The sequence below is a fragment of the Andrographis paniculata genome, unplaced genomic scaffold, assembly GCF_009805555.1.
Source record: "Andrographis paniculata isolate CXL003 unplaced genomic scaffold, ASM980555v1 Contig38END, whole genome shotgun sequence".
NCBI lineage: Eukaryota > Viridiplantae > Streptophyta > Magnoliopsida > Lamiales > Acanthaceae > Andrographis > Andrographis paniculata.
This window is the reverse complement of record NW_026137571.1, coordinates 2,422,714-2,445,286: the sequence shown is the minus strand read 5'-3', so window position 1 is coordinate 2,445,286 and position 22,573 is coordinate 2,422,714. Positions and strand designations below refer to the sequence as shown.

The window sequence follows — 22,573 nt, the reverse complement described above, 5'->3', positions numbered from 1 at the left end:
ATAAAAAATAAAAAATAAAAAAATTTAAAATTTAAAATAATTAAAATAAAAAAAGCTTTACTATTTATTTTTAAAATTTTTAAAATTTAATTTATTTTAAGTTTTATTTTATTATTTATTTATTTATTATATTTTTTATTTATTTTATTTTTATTTTAAAAAATAAAATAAAAACTTATCCACGTGTCCGTCAGGTGGCGCTAACCTGGCGGACATATGTCTTCCGGCATGCCACATTCCATGCAGGTATTTTCAGCGTTGCAAGACTAAACGCACATAAATTTTTATTTACGAAACTATTTTAAGACAATCTCCATTTATGATACTAAAATAACAAAAAAAAATAGGGCTTAAAAACATTTTACCCAAAAATATAATTACTTTATTCCGTGCGTTTCACCTTTTTATGTCAAAGTTTTTTTAGATCAAAAATTTAGATAAAAATATAGTTAATAAAAATAATTATAAATTAAGATAACTAATAAATTTAATTAAAATTAAAAGAATACTCAATAAACTACAAGAATACTCAAATGACAAAATTAAGAGATTTTTATTAACTAATAAAATATTATTATTTTTTAATCTACTAAAAAATCCTAAGAACCTTTTGGACCGGGAGTAAAGAGTATTAATTATAACATTTAAAATGTAGAATGGATAATTATTTTTTAAAAAAAACAAATAAAGTACAAAAAAAAACACTGATAAATAAATGAAAGTAGCGGATTAACAGCTAAAATTAATATTAATATAATATTATATATATATATATATATATATATTCAACTTAACAAATTTTAACATAATAATAATAATAGTACGTTAAGAGCCATCACAGTTGGGCGTAAACAAATATTGCCGCCAAATTTGAAACTGAGCATTTGCATTCCGTCCGTTGGAATCAAAACATGAAGCTACTCCATTTTATGTATGTGTTGGTTCATATTCTTCATGAAATCAACAACTAAATTACAAAAATCGATATATAATCATCTCCATTTGTATCAAAATCTTCAACGGAAGGAAATAATCTCTTCCGTTACCGAAACGCCGATGATTATGCCCCGGAAACAGTCTCGTCTTTTTCAACTAAACACGGACAATCAATCAATCTCATCCAACTATATATATATATATGATATGATACGATATGCCGTGCAAGATGAGATACCGATTGATTTGGCGCAGCCAGCCCTGATGCAAGAACACTGACAACGCGCTACAACTTCTTGCCTGAGATGCATTTCTACAGCCAGAGAGCATGGACAGTGGGCATCCGAGGCAGGTACATCCCACAAAGCGCCGAAATTAAAAAACCTTGCGCATCCATTCCTAGAATTTTAAAAGAGGTAAGAGTCAGACAGATGGGATTAGCTTGTCGAATGAATCAGATTAAACAACTATGTAATGACAGGAAGAGAGAATCATAGATGAAAGGATTTCGACTCGGAGGAATTGACACAACTCACTCGCATAGGTAGACAGACAGCGCGGCCCAGTGGTAAAATGTAGCTTTCGACAAGAATTGCACAACAATATTAACACAGAATTGAAAATCCTTACCAGTTTGACGTCTCAAGAAGGTCATGACTTCAGATTAAAGTCTTGGGACATGCAGTCGATATGGACAATAGGACCCAAACATGCTGCATCGTCGACTTTAGTTCCAATCCTTTCATTTAAATCCGAAGATAGATAAGACAAGTACGCAGCTTCTTTGAACATCCATTCATTTCTTTCTTGGCTGTAGAAATCTTCGAACAACTCACCACATAAAATGCAGGCACACTGATTTTCATCTGCCGGCAACATCTCACTACTTTCCAATTCCGCAAATAAGTCTGACAGGCTGTCCCCGATAGGAACCTGACTAGCTCCAGTAAACCAGTTAGCTACATCAGAATACCAACTCCTCGAATTCTTGTGCAGAGGATTCTGCTCAGGAATTCTCAGCTCATGCCATTCCATGTGCCGATCTAATGATTCTTGAAGCTTTAGTCGAAGGCCACATCGGCTGCACTGAAACGGAAGGTCAGAGTGCAGATCATCAAGCACATCCGAATGCAGCGTTCGAAGTATGTCCGACTTGAATTCAAAACCAATAAGATTTTTAAACACTTTCGGCGACTGGAGTAAACTATCCGAGGCACTAACAATAAGCTCGTCTGTGGAGGACAAAGAAGGCTTACAGATTAAACCATTTGAGGCACTAGCAGTAGTAGACAAGAAAGGCTTTCCGGTTGCCACAGGAGCAGCAGAATCTGGAGTCGAACTACCTTTCAAAACCTCAGGAGATTGATCAAGTCGATTGGATTTGTGGGTAGAACCAGATGAAAGTAGATCCGACTTGGAAGAGGATATCAAGCCTTTTGACACCAATGAACTTAGAAGACTAGAAACTGGATCGGATGCGGAATTACTGATGCTTGGAGCCTGTTCTGACCTGGCACCTGCTGAAGATGAGGAAGGGGAATCAGGTGGCAAGGAGGCCAGTTCTAACTTTGTGTGGCACAGCCCGGGAAGCTCCAAGTTCTTATTTGAGGGTTGAGACGAGACAAGGCTGGGAGGCGAGCTGCTCGGCAGAGGTGGTCGTGCTCCCTTTGAGGATGGCCCACGTCCAGCTTCCTGGCCAGGTATTCCAATTTTTACCGTAGATGTCACCATGCTGCTAGTAATTGGTTGTCGAAGGGAGTCAACTCTATGGGAATTTGATAGATCTGGCAATGATTTCCCTTTCACTGAGCGGCTCCCACATCCTGGAATTTGGGCTGCCAGCAATCTGTCGGCGCCAGTAACATCTTCAAGTTTTCTCTTTTGGGATGACAGAAGATGTTCCCTGGGCTGAAGGGAATGTGCGGAACTGACGCCGGAAGATGTCTGTAAACTTTGAGCTGGAATCTTCTTGGAAACACCCTTTGATGATAAAGATTGTGAATTCTGCGAAGCTTGGTCATTAGACCCTGGATTTCTTGGTTGTGGAGGCCTTCTTGGATCCTTAGGAGGGCCAGTGGGGGTTGGTTTGCGCTCAGCAGTACTGGTTAATAATTTAGTCTGATTGTCTGCCGAGAGAGAAGGAGATGGATGGCGCAGATGCACTCCGGATTGAGTTGATGTAGCTCCGCGTGTTTGTTGTGTAATGGGATCTTTGAACCCTTGAGCTCCATCTGCAGGTAACTTCAGATTTTGGCCTTTGGGAATGCTGCTATGCTGCGACAAGAAAGCCTTCCCAGCTACTGCACTTGCAAAACCTCTCAACTCACTAGAGCATATCTGAGGGTAACTTGAAAAGTTGAAATATTTCGACTTGGATATAAAACCATACCTCCTCCTGATCGATGTTGCTCCTCAGGAATGGATAATGGTAAATGTGTCCCTGATAGGGAACTGACTGGGGCTTCATCAGGAACTCTGGCCCCAATATCATGTAAACTTTGAGGCCTCTGGAAATGGCTGTCAAAGTCCTGCACAATCCACAGCAGTTAAAACTCAATAATTGCCTGGAAATAAAGAATAGGTTCTCCGATGATTATTATTATTATCCAATACAACACAGAAACAAAATATAAGCCACCGACAAAGCCAGAATGCATTTATTGCAACAGACACCAAGTAAACAGGTTTGAACCTCGGGATGATATGTTAACAAAGGTTGCTAATTGTTTATCGCATTTGAAATACTTGCTAGCTTCTGCAAATTTATAGCCTAAAAGCTCACTAAGATACTTGAGTGTAAGTTATAAACAAAGACCCAGAATTCTTAAAACCTGCTCTCCGACAAAGCTTAAAAAGTGACCCTGCTCAAGCTAAATGACAAGTGTTATTCACCAAGGAAGATGTTAAGATGTTACATCTTTCACTTTTTCTTTTCTTTGCTTTTCTTTTTTTTGACATGCAAAACTGAAGAAATAAAAAGATCTTAAATTCAGTTTGGCGGTGCAATAATCCTCTAGACCTAAAATCAACTTACCAAATTTTCAATACTATCAGTCATGAGATTATCTTTTGCAGGAGAATCAGCTGCATAGTGTTCGGTGGGTTTATTAACCATTTCATCCCACATAAACTCCTCTTCCTCAAAGTTCTTCCAGCTTTCGGTGATTCCATTTGGACCCCTACTGGCAAAATTTTGCTTTAGCTGTAGATGTGAGTTGGAGTTGGCAGATGTGTAGAGGCCATTCTTTATATTAAATACCCTCCCCGTTGCATTACGACCAGATTCATGCTGGGACATGCCCAAACCTTGATCTTTAACTTTTTCACTAACCTTTCTACCTCCCAAGCTCAAACTCCCTGCTACGCTATTGCCATATTCAGACTCTATATATGGTATTGTTGAACTGTTGTCCCGAACAGCCTCTTTTACTTTATCTTTGTACTGATGATGGACAGACTGCAAGTTTCACACAACTAAAAATACAGATTACAGACAAAAGAATGATACTGACATACTGTTCACTTGTACCTTATCGTATGGATCACCAGACAATCTCTCCAAAGTTATGGATGTGGTTCTCTCAGAAGCTTCAATGTCCTCGTGTGTGCTGATAACAGATCCACTAGTATCACTGCCAGTACCTCTTCCCTTTATCATGCAAATAAGCAAAGAGCACGGAGTGATCAGCATAAATAGCATATGAATGAATGTTGCATCAGGACAAATGTTTTCTTTTTTTTAAACTACTAATTGTTTCTTTTGATCTTTTGAGAGCAAGGAGAGATCTATGGTTGAAAATTTAAAATAAAAATTCAAACAATTAAATATAATAGAAAACACTATTAAATGCATAGCAATATATATAGTGAGTGATGCTACAAGAAAGATAAAGAATAGCCAATAACTCAGAATCTAGAAGCTAAACCAAGTTTTAAAATATTATCATAGATCCACCAAACTACAGACAGTGTGTGATTGACTTGAATCAGAGTGCAGGTATCGAGCAATCATATAAAGAAAGGATCAACTAACAAGCAACAATGTTATATATTCTCATTCCAACCTGTGGTTTGGGTGACTTGGAACTCAACTAACAAGAATAACTTCTGTTCAGATTAGGAGCTAAAGATAGGAAGTGCACATCACATTTTATATTAATAAAACTTATAACATGCTAAAAGATGGTATTTAAATGACAGCTTACAAAATAACAAAATAAAAATTCCAATCCAAAAAGCCATTTCTACACATCAAAATAAAGTCCAGAATATTTAAAGAAAGGACTTCACTATTCCCAACCTCCACCATAATTAAACAAATAAAAATCAAAACCATATAAAAGTTCAGACGACAAATAACATAGCACACCAGATAACCAACATAATTCTGAATTCCCCAACATTGTGACATCTTGATTTAATATATGTGCAAAGCCAATAAATCTAGACAACGAAAGTACTAGTGAACACTTAGAACTTTACAATCACATTTAAAGGACCTAAGGAGCTTCCAAGTATGTTTGATGTACAAGAATGGTATTGCAAGAAAGAGGCCACTGAAACCCTTTTCGGATGGATCAAATAAATAGAAAAGGATTCATTTTTTGGTAACAGTTTACAGAACATTATTATAATAAGCAATTATAGGAAGTGAATATGGAAGCCATACCCTAGTGGTCTGCAGCCTCTGCCTTGCCTCCAAATACTTGGGATTTATGTGAATGCTGTGTGCAGGGCGTTGTGCCTGTGGCTCTGGCCTAGACACCGTTTTCCCTGAAGACAAACCATTGGCTGTAGTAGTAAATCCAAGCTCCTTCTCAATCATCTGAAGAATATGCTGGGGGAAGACCCCTTTCCAGGTGCCAAACAGGTGACGCATGCCTTGATGGACTGAAGGATCAACCTGTTTATAGGCCTTACAGAAAACCTGTAAAACAACCAGCAAATATATTTAGGAGTCCTTCTCTTGGTGAATAAAGACATGCCATTACAAGGCAGGTTTACAACTACAGGAAAAGTCGGACTTTTAGTTGTACTCCCAAGCATCAACTAATCATAATGGATAGACAAATGTTAAATGGGATTGAAGAGTTAATGATCAAACTTTTTTCACAGCAGTGACAAAATTAACAGACATCAGCAGAAGCTGACCTCGGGTAATCTGGGAGCGAAGTATTTTATATAATCTCTCCCAATGTTCTTCACAATACTGTCTAATAGATATAGAGATGGCAGCTTTTGCTCCCTAGGGACCTGTAAATTACTTCCAGAGGTCAAAGATGCTATTTGCAACAGTAGCATTTACATAACTCATGAAGAACACAATTCATGGTTCAATAGAGAGAGCTAAATAAATCTTCAAACAAAAGCATTTTACATTGATCTAATTTTAAAGAGAGCTATCACTTTTAAAAGCTAAAAAGACAGTTAGATAGCAACAACAACGCTAAGCACATAAATAGGCATCTCAGTAGGGTACTGTCAATATTTGTAATCCATACAGTAAACATTGCATGTTGCAGAATCCTTGAAGGCAAGAGGCAAAGAAAGCTTTCAACACATGAGAATTTATTTTATGTATTTATCTACATACATACATATTGCATACATATATATATAATATCATTTGACACAATCATAAATAGAAACAAAACAATACAGCAAGGTAAGTTTCAAGGGCCGTCACTATTTCAATACGATGCCCACGTCATGCAATGTTACAACCATAAATAAACATTAAATAGAAATGGTTGAGCTGTCAATATTCAAGTAACAAACACAAATGCAATCTTTTAAGAGAATGATATACCAAGCAGAGGAAATCATGACATTGGTCATCATTTCATGGAGAAGCATGCATCTTGGATGATTTAACATCATATCTTCAGGGTGAATCATTTTAGTCAAGTAGGATGGCCAAATTTTTATAAGTGATTGCTCTTGTCATCCACACCCACAACTCAATCAAATGCATCAAACTTAAGAATGTGATTAAAAGTTGCAGATGATTGAAAAATTTTATATTTCTGATATTAGACAAACAGCTCTGCTATAAATGGACAAAGGCAACCACAATATTTGCACTAATACACCTTCTCTCCCCCATTTTCTCTCGAAGTTGGCATTATCTCATACAGAAAACGTGCACCACAAAGCACAAAATAATACAGCAGGGTTGAGAGAAGCCAAAAATCACCTCAAGAATATTGGAGCAGACAGTTGCAGCAATGGCCTTGGCCGAGTGCAAATTCTCTCCCGCGATGATAGTTAGATTAGTAATAATGGGTTTCGAGTTGAATGTCAGCTCAGATAAAGCGGTCTTGTACTGATTAACCAGTTCCTGATGAAGCTGGTTACCCGATTGGTAGGGCCCACGTAGAGAATCAAGTTCACGTTGAACCCTTGAATCGCCGCCGCCGGAGTTCGCAACCGCCGCGCGTTGAACGACTCCGGTACGATCGCCGGAGCTCCGATGTGGCGCCGCATGGTCCTCTGTGAGTCTAGGCTTCTTCAGCCCCGGTTCTTTTGAGATAGATCTATCAAATGATCTGCGTGTGCCCTCCATTTCCATTACCAATCAACAAAACCCTAACCCTACGTTCCGGCCGTTCATCACAGCCCCTACAACCCTAAACACGATTCGCGATGAACACTACAACAAATTTCCATAAACGACTACGATTCAACTAAAACCGAATGCTACAAGGAGCAATCGAAACAGGAAAACCCTAACTTCAATCGAAACTGATTGAGACCTGCGCAGTACATCAAAAGAACGTAAAACCAGCACGAGCGGATCGATACACTGACGCGCAAATTCCAACCCTAAATACAAAATTACGATCGCCCATTTATAGATTCCTCCGCAGCGATTCTTCCTCCTTCGTTTCCCTGCGTTTCTCAGTGCGGAACGGTTACTGAGGAGGGCGCAGCGGCGCGTGAATTGCTTGAATTTATGCCTGAGAGGGAACGACGATGAACAAGGGAAACTCCCGAATTTGATGCGGGGATGACGACACGACAGGGCAGGATTATTGGTCTTGGGCCCATACTATTTAATGGACCTTTCAAAGATAAATAAATTTGGGCTTGGGCCCATATCATAATTTTCGATTCATTCAGTAGATGTATCATCAAATATTTGTACACTGATTTTAATAAAATAAGTGATATTAATTAATTCCTCTGTACCACATACCATGTCCAAGTTACCGTGTCTATCCGTCCCATATACCATGTCACTTTTATTTTTCACGAAATAGATTACACACTTTAATCTCATTTTAAATTTTTTAATTTTATTTTTTTTTAAAATTTTAATTAAACTAATTAGTTATCTTAATTTTAATTTATAATTATTTATATTATAAGATAATTATTTTCACTAATATATTTTTAATTATCTACTAATTACACTCCTTCTAAAATACCGTGTCTATGGTGTAGCAGACACGGTATGTGGGACGAAGGAAGTACTTTTTATCCTTTATAGTACTGAATTTATATAATCTTTTATCATTAAAAAAAATAAGTATAAATTTAAGTCAAGGATAGATTTTGACTTGTTTGCATTGGGAGGAGTTTTTCACTTCTATTTCTTAAAAACACGTATTTGATATATGTTTACACGGTCTTTTGTAAAAAAAAAAAAACAGATTTGCCTTACAAGCACGTTGAACAATGAGATAGGTCTGAGATGAGCCCAGTGCATTGGACCGATGGATAAGAGAATCCTTAATTAATAATAAGATAAATAACTTTTATGAATCAATACGATCTTTATAAGGCTCCTCCAGCCTATAAGATAGAAATAATGAATCGTAATGTAAATAGATATGATGCTCGTACAACTATTTTGATTTCCCAGCGGATTGCCAAGAGTTAATTCATTGTTTTTTTTTTACTGAAAAATATATTTTTTTTTTCAAAAGCACTTTGAGTTTATGAAATAAATGAAGTATTTTTCACTTAAATTTACTATTTTATTTTTATTAATAATAATAGAATAATTATAATATAATATAATATAAAAATAATTAATTTATATGTTATATTCTAATAAAAAATAAAAAATATTATTATGTTATTAATTTTAATTTATATATTGTATTTGAATTAAAATATAATATTATAATTGAAATATCAAATTATTTGATATCTGTTTGTATCTTTTTTGTCAAAAAAAATAAAAGCAGTTTTTCTTTACTCAATTTTTTTTTTTTTTTTCCAAAAGCACTTTGAGTTTTTGAAATAAATGTTCGGGTGTGTTTGTTTGGGGTTTGGATTTTGAGTTGGAATTTGAATAGTTGTATGATGTGATATAAATAGGTGTTGATGTGATGTTTTGAATGTAAAATTGATTTTTAGTATAATATAAAAAATAAAAAATACGTGTTTGATTTGATGTTTTTGGAAAAAAAATTGGATGAATAATATAAATTCAATCCAATCCCCCAAACAAACACACCCGAAGTATTTTTCACTTAAATTTACTATTTTATTTTTATTAATAATAATAGAATAATTATAATAATATAAAAATAATTAATTTATATGTTATATTCTAATAAAAAAAAAATATATTATTATGTTATTATTTTAAATTTATATGTTATATTTGAATTAAAATATAATATTATAATTGAAATATCAAATTTAAGTAAGGGTATCTAAAATTTTGAATTATACTTAAATTATTAAATATAATTTATAAAATTTTAAAATAAATTTTAAAATACAAATAATTTAATATTTATATTATATTGTATTTTTATTTTTAATTTATATATTATTTTTAAATTGAAAATTTATAAATAAATAACCAAATTTTAAAATATATTTTTCATATTTTAATTTAAAATATTTAAATATAATTCATAAATTTTAAAAATAAATTATAAAAATTTAATAGAAAAATACAATTATATTAACAACATGTATTTTTAGTAATTTAGACTAGAAATTAAAGAGAATTGAGAGTGATGTAATAAAGTGAGTGATATTTATTGTAAATAAGTGTTGAATGAAAGATAATAATTAAATTTTAATTTTATTTTTTTATTTTTTAAAATATAGTAATGAGATAAATTTAATGGATGACCAAAAGAATAAATAAAATAAATTTGACTGACAAATGAAGTAATATTTTACTGAAAAAAATAATAATTAAATATTTAAATACATGTTATAATCTTTTTTCTAATTATTTATCACTTCTGTTCCACTTAACAAATCTAAATAATTTGTTATTTTTTTTTTAAATTTTTTTTTATAGTTATACACTTTAAATATATTTTATAATTAATTTATAAAATTTTTATTTTAGTTAAATAATTTAGTTATCTTAATATTAAGTTATATTTATTTTTATTAATATACTTTTTCATTCCACTTACGATGTTTACATTTACTTTTGGATTTTAATTATAAAGAGTAGTTAAAAACAGTGTAATGATATTTTTGCCCTTACTTTTTTGTGTAAAAGTAATGACGTGATATAAAGTAAAAGTGTATTTGTGGAAAAAAAAAAGGTATTTAATGAAATGTTAACTTTGTAATTGGACGTCCTAAAATAAAAATACGTAGACGGATAAAGTATTTTTTAATTATTTACTAATTATATACTTTTTAGTGTAAAAGAAATAAAAGTCATGATGTAGAAATAATGACACAATTGTAAAATAAAAATATTTATTAAAAAAAAAAGTGAATGAAAAAAGTATTACATTACTTTTAAAAAATTATATTTTTTAAAATTTTTAATTTAGAATAATTTTTATTATAAATAAAATAAAATATAAAATGTTTACATATAATAATTATAATTAAATGTAATTGCATCTTTATTATTTTTATATTATCACTGCTGTACATTCAAAGAAAATTATATAGGAAGATTGAAAAAAAATGATATTTCTTTTATTATTAATTTTGATAATAAATTACAGATAACAATGTTAATATATTTCCTATGTCAGTCTATGCTTCAATGAGAAATAAGTAGAAGTATATATATATATATATATATATATATTATATATATATAATTATTTGTACAATAATATCTTGAGACAACAAATCACCTACAAACGAATATGGAAGACAATAATATTTAAAAAAAAAAAAAATCTTTCTTTCAATCTTAAAAAATAATAATTTTTTAAAAAAATTGTTATCGTAGAAAATATGATAAAATATTAATTTTTAGAAATAATGTAAAATAAACTATATATATATGTCTTATATATACATATACTAAATTTACAATATACGATTTTTAATTTACTTTCTATTAATGTAGCACATGTTTAAAAAATACATATTTAAAAAATAAATATTAATTATAATTTCAATTTTTATATTAAAAAAATAAAAATAGTAAAAATATAATTATATCATATATCATTTTCATATATTATGAAATAAATAATTAAATATAGTATATATATATAAATTATGCATGTCTTACACATTATTTAAATAGAATAAAAAATTACTGTATGTAATAGGCAGTCTAATTGCTCAACTAATAAAAAATTAAAGAAAAAAATTAAAATTACTTAAAATTCATACTTTATATTTTAATAGTGTGAGTTCAAATATAAATATATATATTTAAAATATAATTATTTTAATAAATTAATTTTACACGGATCAAAATAAATAATTTAATTGCAAAAAATAAGTTCGTATAATAGTTTATTTTATTTAAAGTTTTACTCTCCAAACACACTATTCAAAACCAAACACACCTTTTAATTTTGTTAGTTTGCGCAGCAGCCCTTCTCTCCTTCATTCGTTCTTCCCGTAAACCCTAAAACCCCTTTCAAAGCAAGCCGCCGATTGCCGAATTTCCTCCGGATTCGCCGTTCGATATGGCGAGGTCGGCAGTGAAATTCAAGACTCCGAAGCAAGGGAGAATCAAACGGGAGCTTGAGAAGCGTGCTCCAAAATTGGTGTGTTGAGAATTTTAGAGTTTCTGTGAATTGGCACGATCTATCGTCGCTGTGTTCTATCTTTCCTCGTTGTTGATGAAAAGAATATTGGATGTTGCAGGTGGAAACCGGGAAGAAGACGCTCATACTCCACGGCACAAAAACGAGCGGAGTCTTGAATACAGTGTTGACAGAAATATATCACCTGAAGAGGACTGATTCCGTGAAGTACTCACGAAAGAATGACAAAATTAGGCCGTTTGAGACCGGCGGCGAAACGTCGCTGGAGTTTTTCTCCCAGAAATCGGACTGCAGCTTGTTTGTTGTAAGTTCCAAAGACACTGCAACATGGTTTTGTTTTTACTAAGTCTATGCATTTTTTTGTATAAAATTCAACTTTATAGTGATTGGGCTTTTAGTTAGTGAAGAGCAACATTGCAATGGTTTGTTGAGTTTGGATAGCATGTAGTTCTGAATTTCGGGGATTTATTCGAAATGGTTAGCAACTAATTTGTTTTTTTGGTGGTCCAGAAGTACAATTTGTCTTGGGCAGCTCTCTGATTTTGATCTTTGTTAGGTTCTTACGATGATGAATAATTTATGAAGTGTTGATTTAAGTGAATTTTGGGATTTGTTCGAAGTGGTTAATAACTTGGTTTTTGTGTTCTAAAGTACAACTTGTCTGGCCTAGCACTCTGTTTTTTTATCTTTGTTAGGTTTTTCGCTTGATTGTATTGCCCGGGTGATGAATAATTTATTAACTGTTGATTGAAGTAAATGTATGATAGACTTCCACAGTTGCTCGGATCTCATAGGGGAGAGTTGAATGGTGAAAGTCCTTGTAGATGATTAATTTGGTTTTCTATCACTGACTGCAGTATGGTTCTCACTCAAAGAAGAGGCCAAACAATCTTGTAGTCGGGCGTATGTATGATCATAAAGTTTATGATCTTGTAGAGGTTGGTATAGAGAATTTCCGAAGCATGGAGTCTTTCTCGTATGACAAGAAGTTGGCTCCTCAAATCGGATCAAAGCCCTTTTTTGCTTTTATTGGAGAGGCTTTTGAGAATGTGGACGAGCTGAAACATTTAAAAGAAGTATTGCTTGATCTTTTCCATGGGGAGGTCTGCATAATCATTGATTTTCAATTACTATTATTACTCTTTTCTTGTTTGTTTTCTTAATGACGATATTAAATCATTGCTTCTCCAGGCTGTAACAAATTTGAACTTGGCTGGAGTTGATCGAGTTTATCTGTGCACTGCCTTGTCTCCGAATAGAATTTTCTTCACTCACTGTGCTTTGCGCCTTAAAAAGTCGGGAACTGTAGTGCCAAGGATGGAGCTGGTTGAAGTTGGTCCATCCATGGACATGGTTGTTAGGAGGCATCGACTGCCAGACGATGGCATTAAAAAAGAAGCAATGAAGATAGCTCCTGAATTGATGAAGAAGAAGGTTTGAATCAGAGATCTTTCTCTTACAGTCTCATTTCTGTTTGCATTGCAGACGGATTCTAATTTTTTGTTAATCTTCCAGGAAAAGAATGTTGTGAAGGATGCTATACAAGGGAAGATCGGAAAGATTTATATGCCTGATCAGAAGGTAAAAGTAAATATTAGCTTGATTGATTTTGTTACCACCAAATGTGTTCAAAAAATTGTGTTACATATATAGTTAGTTATATACTGATATTCCCTCTAGCAGAAACGTAAAATTTGGAGACTAAACGTATAGGACAGATTAATCGTGTAGTTGTGGTTAGATTTCATTTTTTATTAATTCCTCAATGGAATTCTGCACCAAGAATTCAATTGTCCGATGATGCGTGACTCATCATAACTTTGAAACTTAACATGCCATTTGCTCATTCGTTGCTTGATGTTGTTGATCGCCATTCAGATTTAGATATCATTTGGAGACTAAACATATAGGGCATATTAGTCGCATAGTTGTAGTTAGATTTCATTTTTTGATTAATTCCTCAATGGCACTCTGCACCAAAAATTCGATTGTCCAATGATGCATGACTCATAACATTTCATTTGCTCGTTCGTTGCTTGCTGTTGTTGATAACCAATCAGAACATTACCCTGTCTGGTTTTCCATGCTGGAGACCAAACTTTACTACCTCTGACTATTATCCACGGGTTATGTAAATGTAGGTCGGAAGCGTGCCATTTAACAACATTTCAAAGGGGGTAAAAAGAGAGCGACGAGAAGCTAAGATGAAGGGTGAAGGTCACAAACCGGCGGAAAAGAAGCAGAAGCAGGAACAGGAACAGGAACCAGAACAAGAAGAATGACCGAAGAAGCCTTAAGCAAGCAACATATTTTTGCGCAGTTACAATAGTCTAAGGTACGAGAGTTGTCGATGATGTTATTCATCTTGGATTTTTTGGTATACAATTATCTGCAGTACTGTGTTGTTTAATCGAAATGATATCGCATTACCTTATCTATCTTTTCTTGTCTTTTTTACCTTTACCTTAAACATCGGTCTTTCGCCCTAAATCGCCAGATAAAGATAGTCCGTGAAAATCTACTATTAAACAGAAGTAGTTTTAGCGTAGTATACTACAGGAATCTATTGACATATCCGAACTTCTATACTATAGGATCATCTGTCTACACAGTGCATGGTATCTACCTTCGTTCTCAGTCTTCGTCTCGCCAGTTTCTGAACCCAATATCAATTCCCCAAATATCTGTTAATCCATCACCGGCACCTTCGCCGAGAGCATCCCATGAATCATTGATATCGGTGCCGGTGGCGTCGTATTCCATACCCCATACGTCTGCTGCATCCCTCGGTTGAGCTCCCGTTGCGTTGGTCGAGCATTGCCCGGTACCTTCAACCCGAGATGGCACAGGTTCGTCTGGCTGAAGCTTTACATACTTATGCGGCGATCCAGTCGAACTAATCGTCTTCTGCTTCCTTGCTTCCCTCAGACAGGATAAAATTGCGGGCTTTTGCAGCATGTTCGCCAAGAACGAAACCATTTGCTTTTGTCGCTTCTCGGCTGCGATGAGCTTCTCCTTCACAGCTTCCACGTGCTGCACCGTCCCGCGCTGCTCCTGCTGCAGCTGAACCAGCTCCTCCATCATCATCCGCCGCTCTTTCCTCAAGCTTTCGACTTTGCCTTCAAGCGCATCATCCGATCTCACAATCTGATGCGATCTGCGCCGTTGAATCATTCTCAGCAGATGCCTCTGCCCTTTCGCAAACCCCTCGTTTTTGAACTCCCATTTGTCTGTCCCGATCTTGTGAAAGCCCTGCAGTCGAAAAAGACTCCGGATCATACAGTTTCGTCGATGAAACGGATTAACCAAACCTGGTGGCAATGATACATTCCGATGAAGGCGCAGTTATGAACAAGGATTGATTGAAGCTTATACTCTTACTTGTTTGACGAATGCAATTCCCAATTCCATCAGGATGATGTTCCATCGATCGTGTAAGTTTATAGTTACAAAGAATATACAAAGTAAGATCACAATGATCCAAATTAATTTCTGTACAAAACCTCTGTAAAGAGTATTACAATGGCGATACAGGAAGATGCTCGAAGAGTACAGTAACCTAGCTATATATATATATATACAGTTGCAGAAGAAGGAAAAAATGAAGATGATGATGATATACAGAGAGTAGAAATGGATTGAGAGACAGACAGGATCGATGATACCCACGTATGTGTTGAGCTGACGAACGAAGCTGGAGAAGTTGCTGTGCTTGAAATTCCGCGGCAAAACCAGCCTGGCGAAGTCGAGAGGCTTCGAGACGACGAAGGTGTTCCCCTTCTCTCCCCACGAGATAATGGCGTCCAGCGCAGGATCGTCCACCAAATCGTATGTTTTGGAGAGGAACGGTGGGATCGGAGCTGCGTGTAAGGACTCCAATGGCTGTGGCGAATCCGCCGCCGGAGATTTGAATTCGAATTGGGGATGGGATGGAGAAGTTAGGGTTTGGCGCTTGGAATTGGAACTGGAATTGGGGGAAAACGTCATCGTATTGATTGGTGTGGTTTTACTTCCTGGTTGATAAAACTGCCTCTGGTTTTCAATTTCATCAGTTCCACTACCACCACCGCCATTAAAATCCATGGTCTCTGATATTTCGGTAGGGAACACGACGGTCGGCAGTCGACATATATATAGATATTTTTAAGGCGGTGCTCCGGAGGTTGCTCTGAATGTCGGCGGTGTGAGTGTCAGTGACAGTGACAGTGACAGTAGGCGTGGTGGACACGGAATGTATGGAGCGATAGATTCATTCAATTGCGCCCTTCTTCTTCTTCCTCTGATAACTCCATTGATGAACAAAGACAACAGTGAGGTTGGGGAGCATCGGTGGGGCCGATGCGAATCGGATATTTGAGGAATTGATTTGTGGCGGCGATGGCATCCGTATATTGCTTTTGCACAATGCGAGTTTGAGTTCGACCTCGACCCCGACCCGGCAGACGCTGCTCCGTGGGGCCACCGTCGCCGCCGCCGCCGACCACCCCCATTGATGTTAGTTTATATCGTTTCATCTATAAATATACAAGGTGCGACATAAATTATTTTTTATTTTCTCCGTCACATTAATAATTTTAGTTCAAAATAATTTTTCTTTAATTAATTTCAGTCTCATTCAAAATAATACTCCCTACAGGATGTAGGGTCGTTTGGACACTAGAATTTAAATTTAGGACAAATGCTATTCGTAAATAATTAAAAAATATATTATTAAAAATAATTATAAATTAAAATAAGAATAATTAAAAATCATGACATTATATTATTTTACAAGTACATTCACTTTATCATCGAATAATTATTTTTATACCGAAAAAAGAATGGAGTAATATATTAAAATTAATTTACAAGTGTTTTTGTACAAAGGAATACGTTAGAGAAGTAAAAAGAAGTTATCTTGCAAGTTTTGCCATTGTCTTGTTCTATCATAACTTTTACATTTTGTCCCTCACATCTTCACTATTGATGAAATTCTTTTGGTCTTTCCTCTTTCAGATTTGTCAATGCATTATTGGAGCATTTATCACAAAATCATCTTCAACCTCATATGTATATTAATGGACCCATATCCTAACGTACCCGGATCCTTCTTGCGATGTACCTGTTAAACCCGCTAAATTCAAAAAATTTCAAGAGAAATTTAATTCGACCGACTTACCTAAAAAATAAATAAATTTAAAATATATATACAACAAATATAACTCTTCACCAATACTTCCTCCGCCGCCACCACCACCACGACCAACACTAAAAATAAAACTGAAAATAGAAATTAAAATTTAAAAACTAATAAAATTTATTATTTTAATTAAACGAGTTCGGGTCAGGTCGGGTCGGGTAGGATATGCTACTAAACCCTGGACCCGACCCCCAAAATTTTATTAAAGACCCGACTCTATACACAAATAATTGACCTGACCCAAAATAAATGGGTCGGGTCGGTTATTTGTTGATAAATATTACATAGGTTGATGCGTGTTTTAACTTCATCCAATTATTCCAGAATTTAGGGATGTTATTGGTTGTTATATTACAGCAATTTTCTGGAAACAAAATATTGGCTCAATACTACGGTTAACCTCGTACGAGCATACAAAACCTTTTCAATAATTAAGTTTTACATGCCATTCTTATTATATTTTAGATATTTTCGTATGACCTGGTGCATACAATATATATATATATATATATGAGCACACAAAAAGATAACATAAAAAGGGTTACAAAATACCGACTCTAATAGTCACATTTATTTTTTGTTTGTTGATATTTGAATATTAATTATTATATCAAAATATAGTGCAAATTTTAAAAAAAATTGCAAAAACACTTCCATTAGTATCTTATAATACTAATAGAAGAATATTTGTACAAAAAATTATAAGTACAATGACGCAACATGTAAATGTGACCCTTAGAGGCAGACGAAAGAAGTATTTTTTAAAGCTTTCCACTAAATATCTTAAACAGTAAGTATAACATCTTGGTCGGCTCAAATCGAAAAATTACCGTCACATCGAACTAAAAAGTCGGTTTTACCAAGTCGTCCTAATACGATGCTAAGGATTATAAATAAATATATATAATATATAAATTCAACATGCACAAGTAAATATCTTTTTTTTTTCTTTTATAAGAACATTAAATGAAACATATGTCAGTGTCTCTGTATTAAGATTATTAGATTACTATAAATAAAATAATAAATAAATAGTTAGGTGGTCTCAACCCTGTATAAATCTGCTCATGATGGATAAAGCAAGTCCTTCTTACCCAAATTATCTACAAAAAATATTTGATTCCAAACATATATATATTATATATATATGTGTGATATTTCACATTGTATAAAACCTTTATTATTCTTTCAAGTTTCAATATAAATCTTCCATCATTTAATATTGGTAGCAAGTAAAGCCACCCATCAATATTTGACATTATCCAAAATGCCCGTGAATATCATCAATAACACGAAACAAGACAAATCAATCAACAAGAATGCCTTTTCATAAATAATATAAAACGATACAATCAGGCAGACATCCAACCTTAACATTGAAGGCATAACCAACAAGGTACAAATAATATAAATATATATCATCGTTAACCACAGAACTATTCAGAGCTCGTAGTAGCAAAGATAGACTTATCCAAAAGATCTATTCCGTGTATAGTAGTGGAATTCGTCCAACTAGGAATCACCCAACAGGAACTCGAACACTCTACTCCTCCTCACGCGCCCATTCGGGATCGCGTTTGGAGTTGGTTAATGATCCTGAATTACTGGTAGACCTCACTAGTGATCAATCTTATTAGTGGACTAAAACCTGCACGAATGATTAAATAGGGCTATAAATAACCAAATCCAATCTCCGAAAGACCCTGCGACATAGATCAATCGATTGTCGGACTAACTACTGTTATTGCAAAATATAACAGTACATCAATATACGCACAAAGATGGTACCATCGCCAAGCACTACAATACATTGCAAATAATAGTAATATTAAAAAATTCCACACATAGCAATCGTGCTATATGCATAAGATATATGATTCACAATACAATGAAAAACAAAGTGAATCACATTAATGTTGAGTCCTCAATGCATTTTTTATTGAGTCATGTCGATACCATTATTAAGCTATCAAAATTAGATATCAAACACATTAATTAAATTATGATTAAGGGCGAATTATTCTCATATAATTACTTATCAATTTCTCTAATCAGATCATATTAACGATTATTGTGAAAAAATTATTGTGTGCACGTGCTTTCAACCTTCTAAAGGTATCAAAAGCATCATATTCACGCTTAAGGAAATATACTCATACCTCCCATTGTAGCGTCGTCAATGAACGCGGTGTAGTACTATGAGCCTCCAATGGTCAATATAGGAGTTGGTCCTCAGAAGTCCGTTTTGACCAATTCTAACTTTTCCTTTTTCAGGTCTCCCCCATCTTTTGAGAACGTCACCTTTCGTTGCTTCCCAAAGACACAGTCCTCGCATAATCCAATATCGACGAACTCGAGACCTGACAATCTTCCCTTTGAAACGAGCTCCTTTATCCCTTTCTTGCTCATGTGTTCGAGACGAGAATGCCATAAATTTGTATCATTATTTATGGCTACGGAACCGATTCCGTTTTCCATGCTTTTCGTCATGTAGAGAGTTCCATCTCTACTCCCTTAGGCCACCACAATGGATCCTTGGGTTACCTTCCACGACTTAGTTTAAAATACTGTCGAGTAACCTGCCTTATCCAATTGTTCAATGAAGATCATATTCCGTTTCAGACCCGGGACATGGCTTACGTTATTCAGTCTCCAGTCCTCACCATTCGATGTTTTGATTCGAATCATTCATTTACCTGCAATTTTCAGTGTCTCATCATCTGCAAGATAAACAACACCAAAATTACCTACGGTATAAGATTCCATGATTCTCGAATCACTGCATGAGTGAAATGACGCTCCTGAGACCAAAATCCATAACTCCATTGGACTGCTGATGCTCAGAATCAGCGCATTGGATATCTTCTCCGTTGCGTTTGCCGAACCCTGATCCTTCTCCGGCGCCCTGCAATGTCGTTTCAAGTGCCCTTACAGTCCAACATACCACCCGACTTGCATTTTCCTTGTCCTTGTTCTTCGGCTTCAACTTTGACCATTCTTGATCTTCACCATTTCCTTTTGCCTCAAATCTAAATTCAGTCGAGACATTCTCCCAAAGGGAGAGTCGAACCTTTTGTATTTGGCTTCATCCATGTCTTTGGGTTTCTCCTTCAATGCCGCCTCTAAATCTTTACCATACATGCAATCTTCTATCTGTATATTTCAGAAACCGATGTTCATACCATCGATTACCTTGACAGCATGACGATCACTCATCTTACCTCTCGCAAATAAACCTAAGGTTCACTTGATATGAAAGCATATCGGATATCTTATCTGTTGCGTTTTCCGAAACTCTTATCATTCTCTGTCTACCTTGCACCCCCTATCACAAAGGGATCCACTGTCTGACCAACTAGAACTGTCGGGACCGACCCAACACCACAACGTACCTCCACAGGTCACTAAGGATTTCCACAACCACAATCAATATCCGATGCCTCTCAATCCACTTTACCAACGAACCAGGTTCTGATACCACTAGTTATGGAAATTCCAGGAAATTAAGATGAGACGATCAATGACACAAGAACACAATAATTTGATAACCTAGTTTGATCGGAATGATTTACGCTTGGGGGCGCTGCCTTAGTAAGAAATTTTACTATAAAGCACACATACATTCGTTAAAATGAGAATACATGAATATTTATAAACTAAGTATATACGAATAATATCTAAATCATATCCGTAAAAAATCTAGAATATACAAAATTCATATCCCAACAAATACAAAAAAATAAATTATATAATTTACTTATTATTTATGATATTCATTATTTTTTTTTACCTAAATCTTAATCAAAACCGCAAATCCAAAAAAAAAAACTACTAACGAGGAATGCAACTTCACAAACCTAAAGAAAAAATTCAAATTCTAAACCAAACTAACGCACCCTTTGAAACCCCGGTGTCGTCGTTCAACCTTTCAAATTACAAGACGGCCCTAAGATGCACAACTGAAACTACGATGCTTGCTTGGTGATTCTCCGAGCTACTCACCAGCTGTGCTGTGTTATGCTATGTATGTATTACGAGCTTTTGCTATTGATTATTTGTGATAATTGAATGTAATGTAGATGCAAAAATGATTCTCTTCGTATCAATCTTCACTTTATCTGATGTAACCTCGGATCTTGGTATAGAAGATCTGAAGTAGTTCGCAACATTATCCATCCATGATCCATTTGATGCTTTTGAAGTTTATTTAGCATGTCGGAGTGAACATTGCGACATTAATAATCCAATTGTTTTAATAGTTTTAGGTTTGTTCCTTAGATGATGATTATAGGTTTCTACCAATGGGGAGTAGTTATATGGCACACTTCTAATGGGACTTTTGGCCTCAGATTATTCTGATGCAAATTGTGTTATGTGACCTTTGCTGGGTGAAGAGGTTACTGGGATTTTCACACAAAGTGAATATGTATAAAATGAAAAAGATTTAGTTCGAAACGAGCATCTTTGGATTAGTTCGAAACAAGTTTCTTTGGATTTTGTTTGAAATGAGTATCTTTGTATGAATTCTATTTGATTTGTTTATGAAAATCTGGAGAGAAGTTCTGTGGGTTTTCTTTCTTGGGTAAGTGAGAAGCATTCCATTTTGTGAGTGACTGCCAGTTTTGATAGGCTATTATTGAGCTCTTGTTGAGCTTAAGTGGAAAATAGAAATAGTGTGTCAAAAAGAGGAAGAATCATATGAGCTTGAATGCCTGTGAGTGGATGAAGGTGTTTACAGAACTTATAACAAAAGGCACATTTACATAATTACATGCCCGGACTTTCATGGGAACAATTTCATAAGGATAGGAAGGAGGAGAATGACCAAAGGAAGAGTAGAAATGATAGAGAATGAGGCAATGATAACCTAGGTACCAAAGTGATGCTTTGAATGTCGGGGAATCAAATGTGAACATGAGTTGAAAATGAATGTACCTGAACTTAATAAAATAAATAAGTGATGAACGCATGACATGGAGAGAGGAAATACCCATAGATGAGAAACATGAGAGAAACATTTTTTAAAATGGTTTCATCATGTGTAATCAAAACTCTGAATGCTCTAGTACTGACAGCGAAAATAAATAGATCTTGGTTCATTGTAATAGAGGAAGGAAAGAACTTTGAAATATTGGACAAAAAAGAAAAAGAAATAAGCTACAAGATGACACATGAATTCAAACTTTAATTGATGCAATGGCAACATGTGATTTGTATAACGGGGTCTGTGTATTCTCTTATTTTCTTCTATACTTACCTGTGGACTGTTAAAGCTATAGAATTTCAAAAGTATGATATATATGAACCTTGAAAGACTATAGTATTAAAAAGTTTCTTGTAGAATTTTTTTTTTTTGAATCAATCTTTTCTTTCATATTTGAAAGTGAACCAATACCACCTATATCACTACTACTTTCCTCTCTTCTTGCTATGGGGTACTTTGTTGTTTTTTATTGTGCATATATAACTTGTTGTGCCTCTATCTGAACGTATACCATTGCCA

At 34.5% G+C, this 22,573-nt stretch overlaps 3 protein-coding genes across 7 annotated transcripts; 1 reads left to right on the top strand and 2 right to left on the bottom strand.

The window, feature by feature from the left end:
- Positions 1-790: 790 nt before the first annotated feature.
- LOC127250948 (polyadenylation and cleavage factor homolog 4-like) lies at positions 791-7,950 on the bottom strand. Of its 2 annotated transcripts, none has more exons than XM_051274444.1 (8): positions 7,133-7,950; positions 6,088-6,189; positions 5,606-5,863; positions 4,466-4,585; positions 3,971-4,393; positions 3,326-3,464; positions 1,567-3,236; positions 791-1,335 (listed from the first exon to the last, which is right to left on the bottom strand). In XM_051274444.1, the coding sequence occupies exons 1-7, from the start codon at positions 7,505-7,507 to the stop codon at positions 1,588-1,590; spliced, it is 3,066 nt and encodes a 1,021-aa protein (XP_051130401.1). In that variant the 5' UTR covers positions 7,508-7,950; the 3' UTR covers positions 791-1,335; positions 1,567-1,587. The 2 variants fall into 2 exon arrangements, with proteins under 2 accessions (XP_051130401.1, XP_051130402.1); XM_051274445.1 differs by having other exon boundaries at positions 3,971-4,378.
- Positions 7,951-11,674: 3,724 nt separating this feature from the next.
- LOC127250898 (ribosome production factor 2 homolog) lies at positions 11,675-15,143 on the top strand. 3 transcript variants are annotated; one of them, XR_007838799.1, is made up of 8 exons: positions 11,675-11,891; positions 11,992-12,195; positions 12,749-12,994; positions 13,083-13,325; positions 13,407-13,472; positions 14,033-14,226; positions 14,486-14,740; positions 14,820-15,143. XR_007838799.1 is itself a non-coding variant. In XM_051274372.1 (6 exons), the coding sequence occupies exons 1-6, from the start codon at positions 11,811-11,813 to the stop codon at positions 14,171-14,173; spliced, it is 981 nt and encodes a 326-aa protein (XP_051130329.1). In that variant the 5' UTR covers positions 11,676-11,810; the 3' UTR covers positions 14,174-14,329. The 3 variants fall into 3 exon arrangements, 1 of the variants encoding a protein (XP_051130329.1); XR_007838798.1 differs by having other exon boundaries at positions 14,486-15,143; XM_051274372.1 differs by lacking the exons at positions 14,486-14,740; positions 14,820-15,143 and having other exon boundaries at positions 11,676-11,891; positions 14,033-14,329.
- LOC127250897 (heat stress transcription factor A-3-like) lies at positions 14,390-16,409 on the bottom strand. Of its 2 annotated transcripts, none has more exons than XM_051274369.1 (2): positions 15,273-16,409; positions 14,390-15,143 (listed from the first exon to the last, which is right to left on the bottom strand). In XM_051274369.1, the coding sequence occupies exons 1-2, from the start codon at positions 15,972-15,974 to the stop codon at positions 14,526-14,528; spliced, it is 1,320 nt and encodes a 439-aa protein (XP_051130326.1). In that variant the 5' UTR covers positions 15,975-16,409; the 3' UTR covers positions 14,390-14,525. The 2 variants fall into 2 exon arrangements, with proteins under 2 accessions (XP_051130326.1, XP_051130327.1); XM_051274370.1 differs by having other exon boundaries at positions 15,561-16,407.
- Between the last annotated feature and the right edge of the window lie 6,164 nt (positions 16,410-22,573).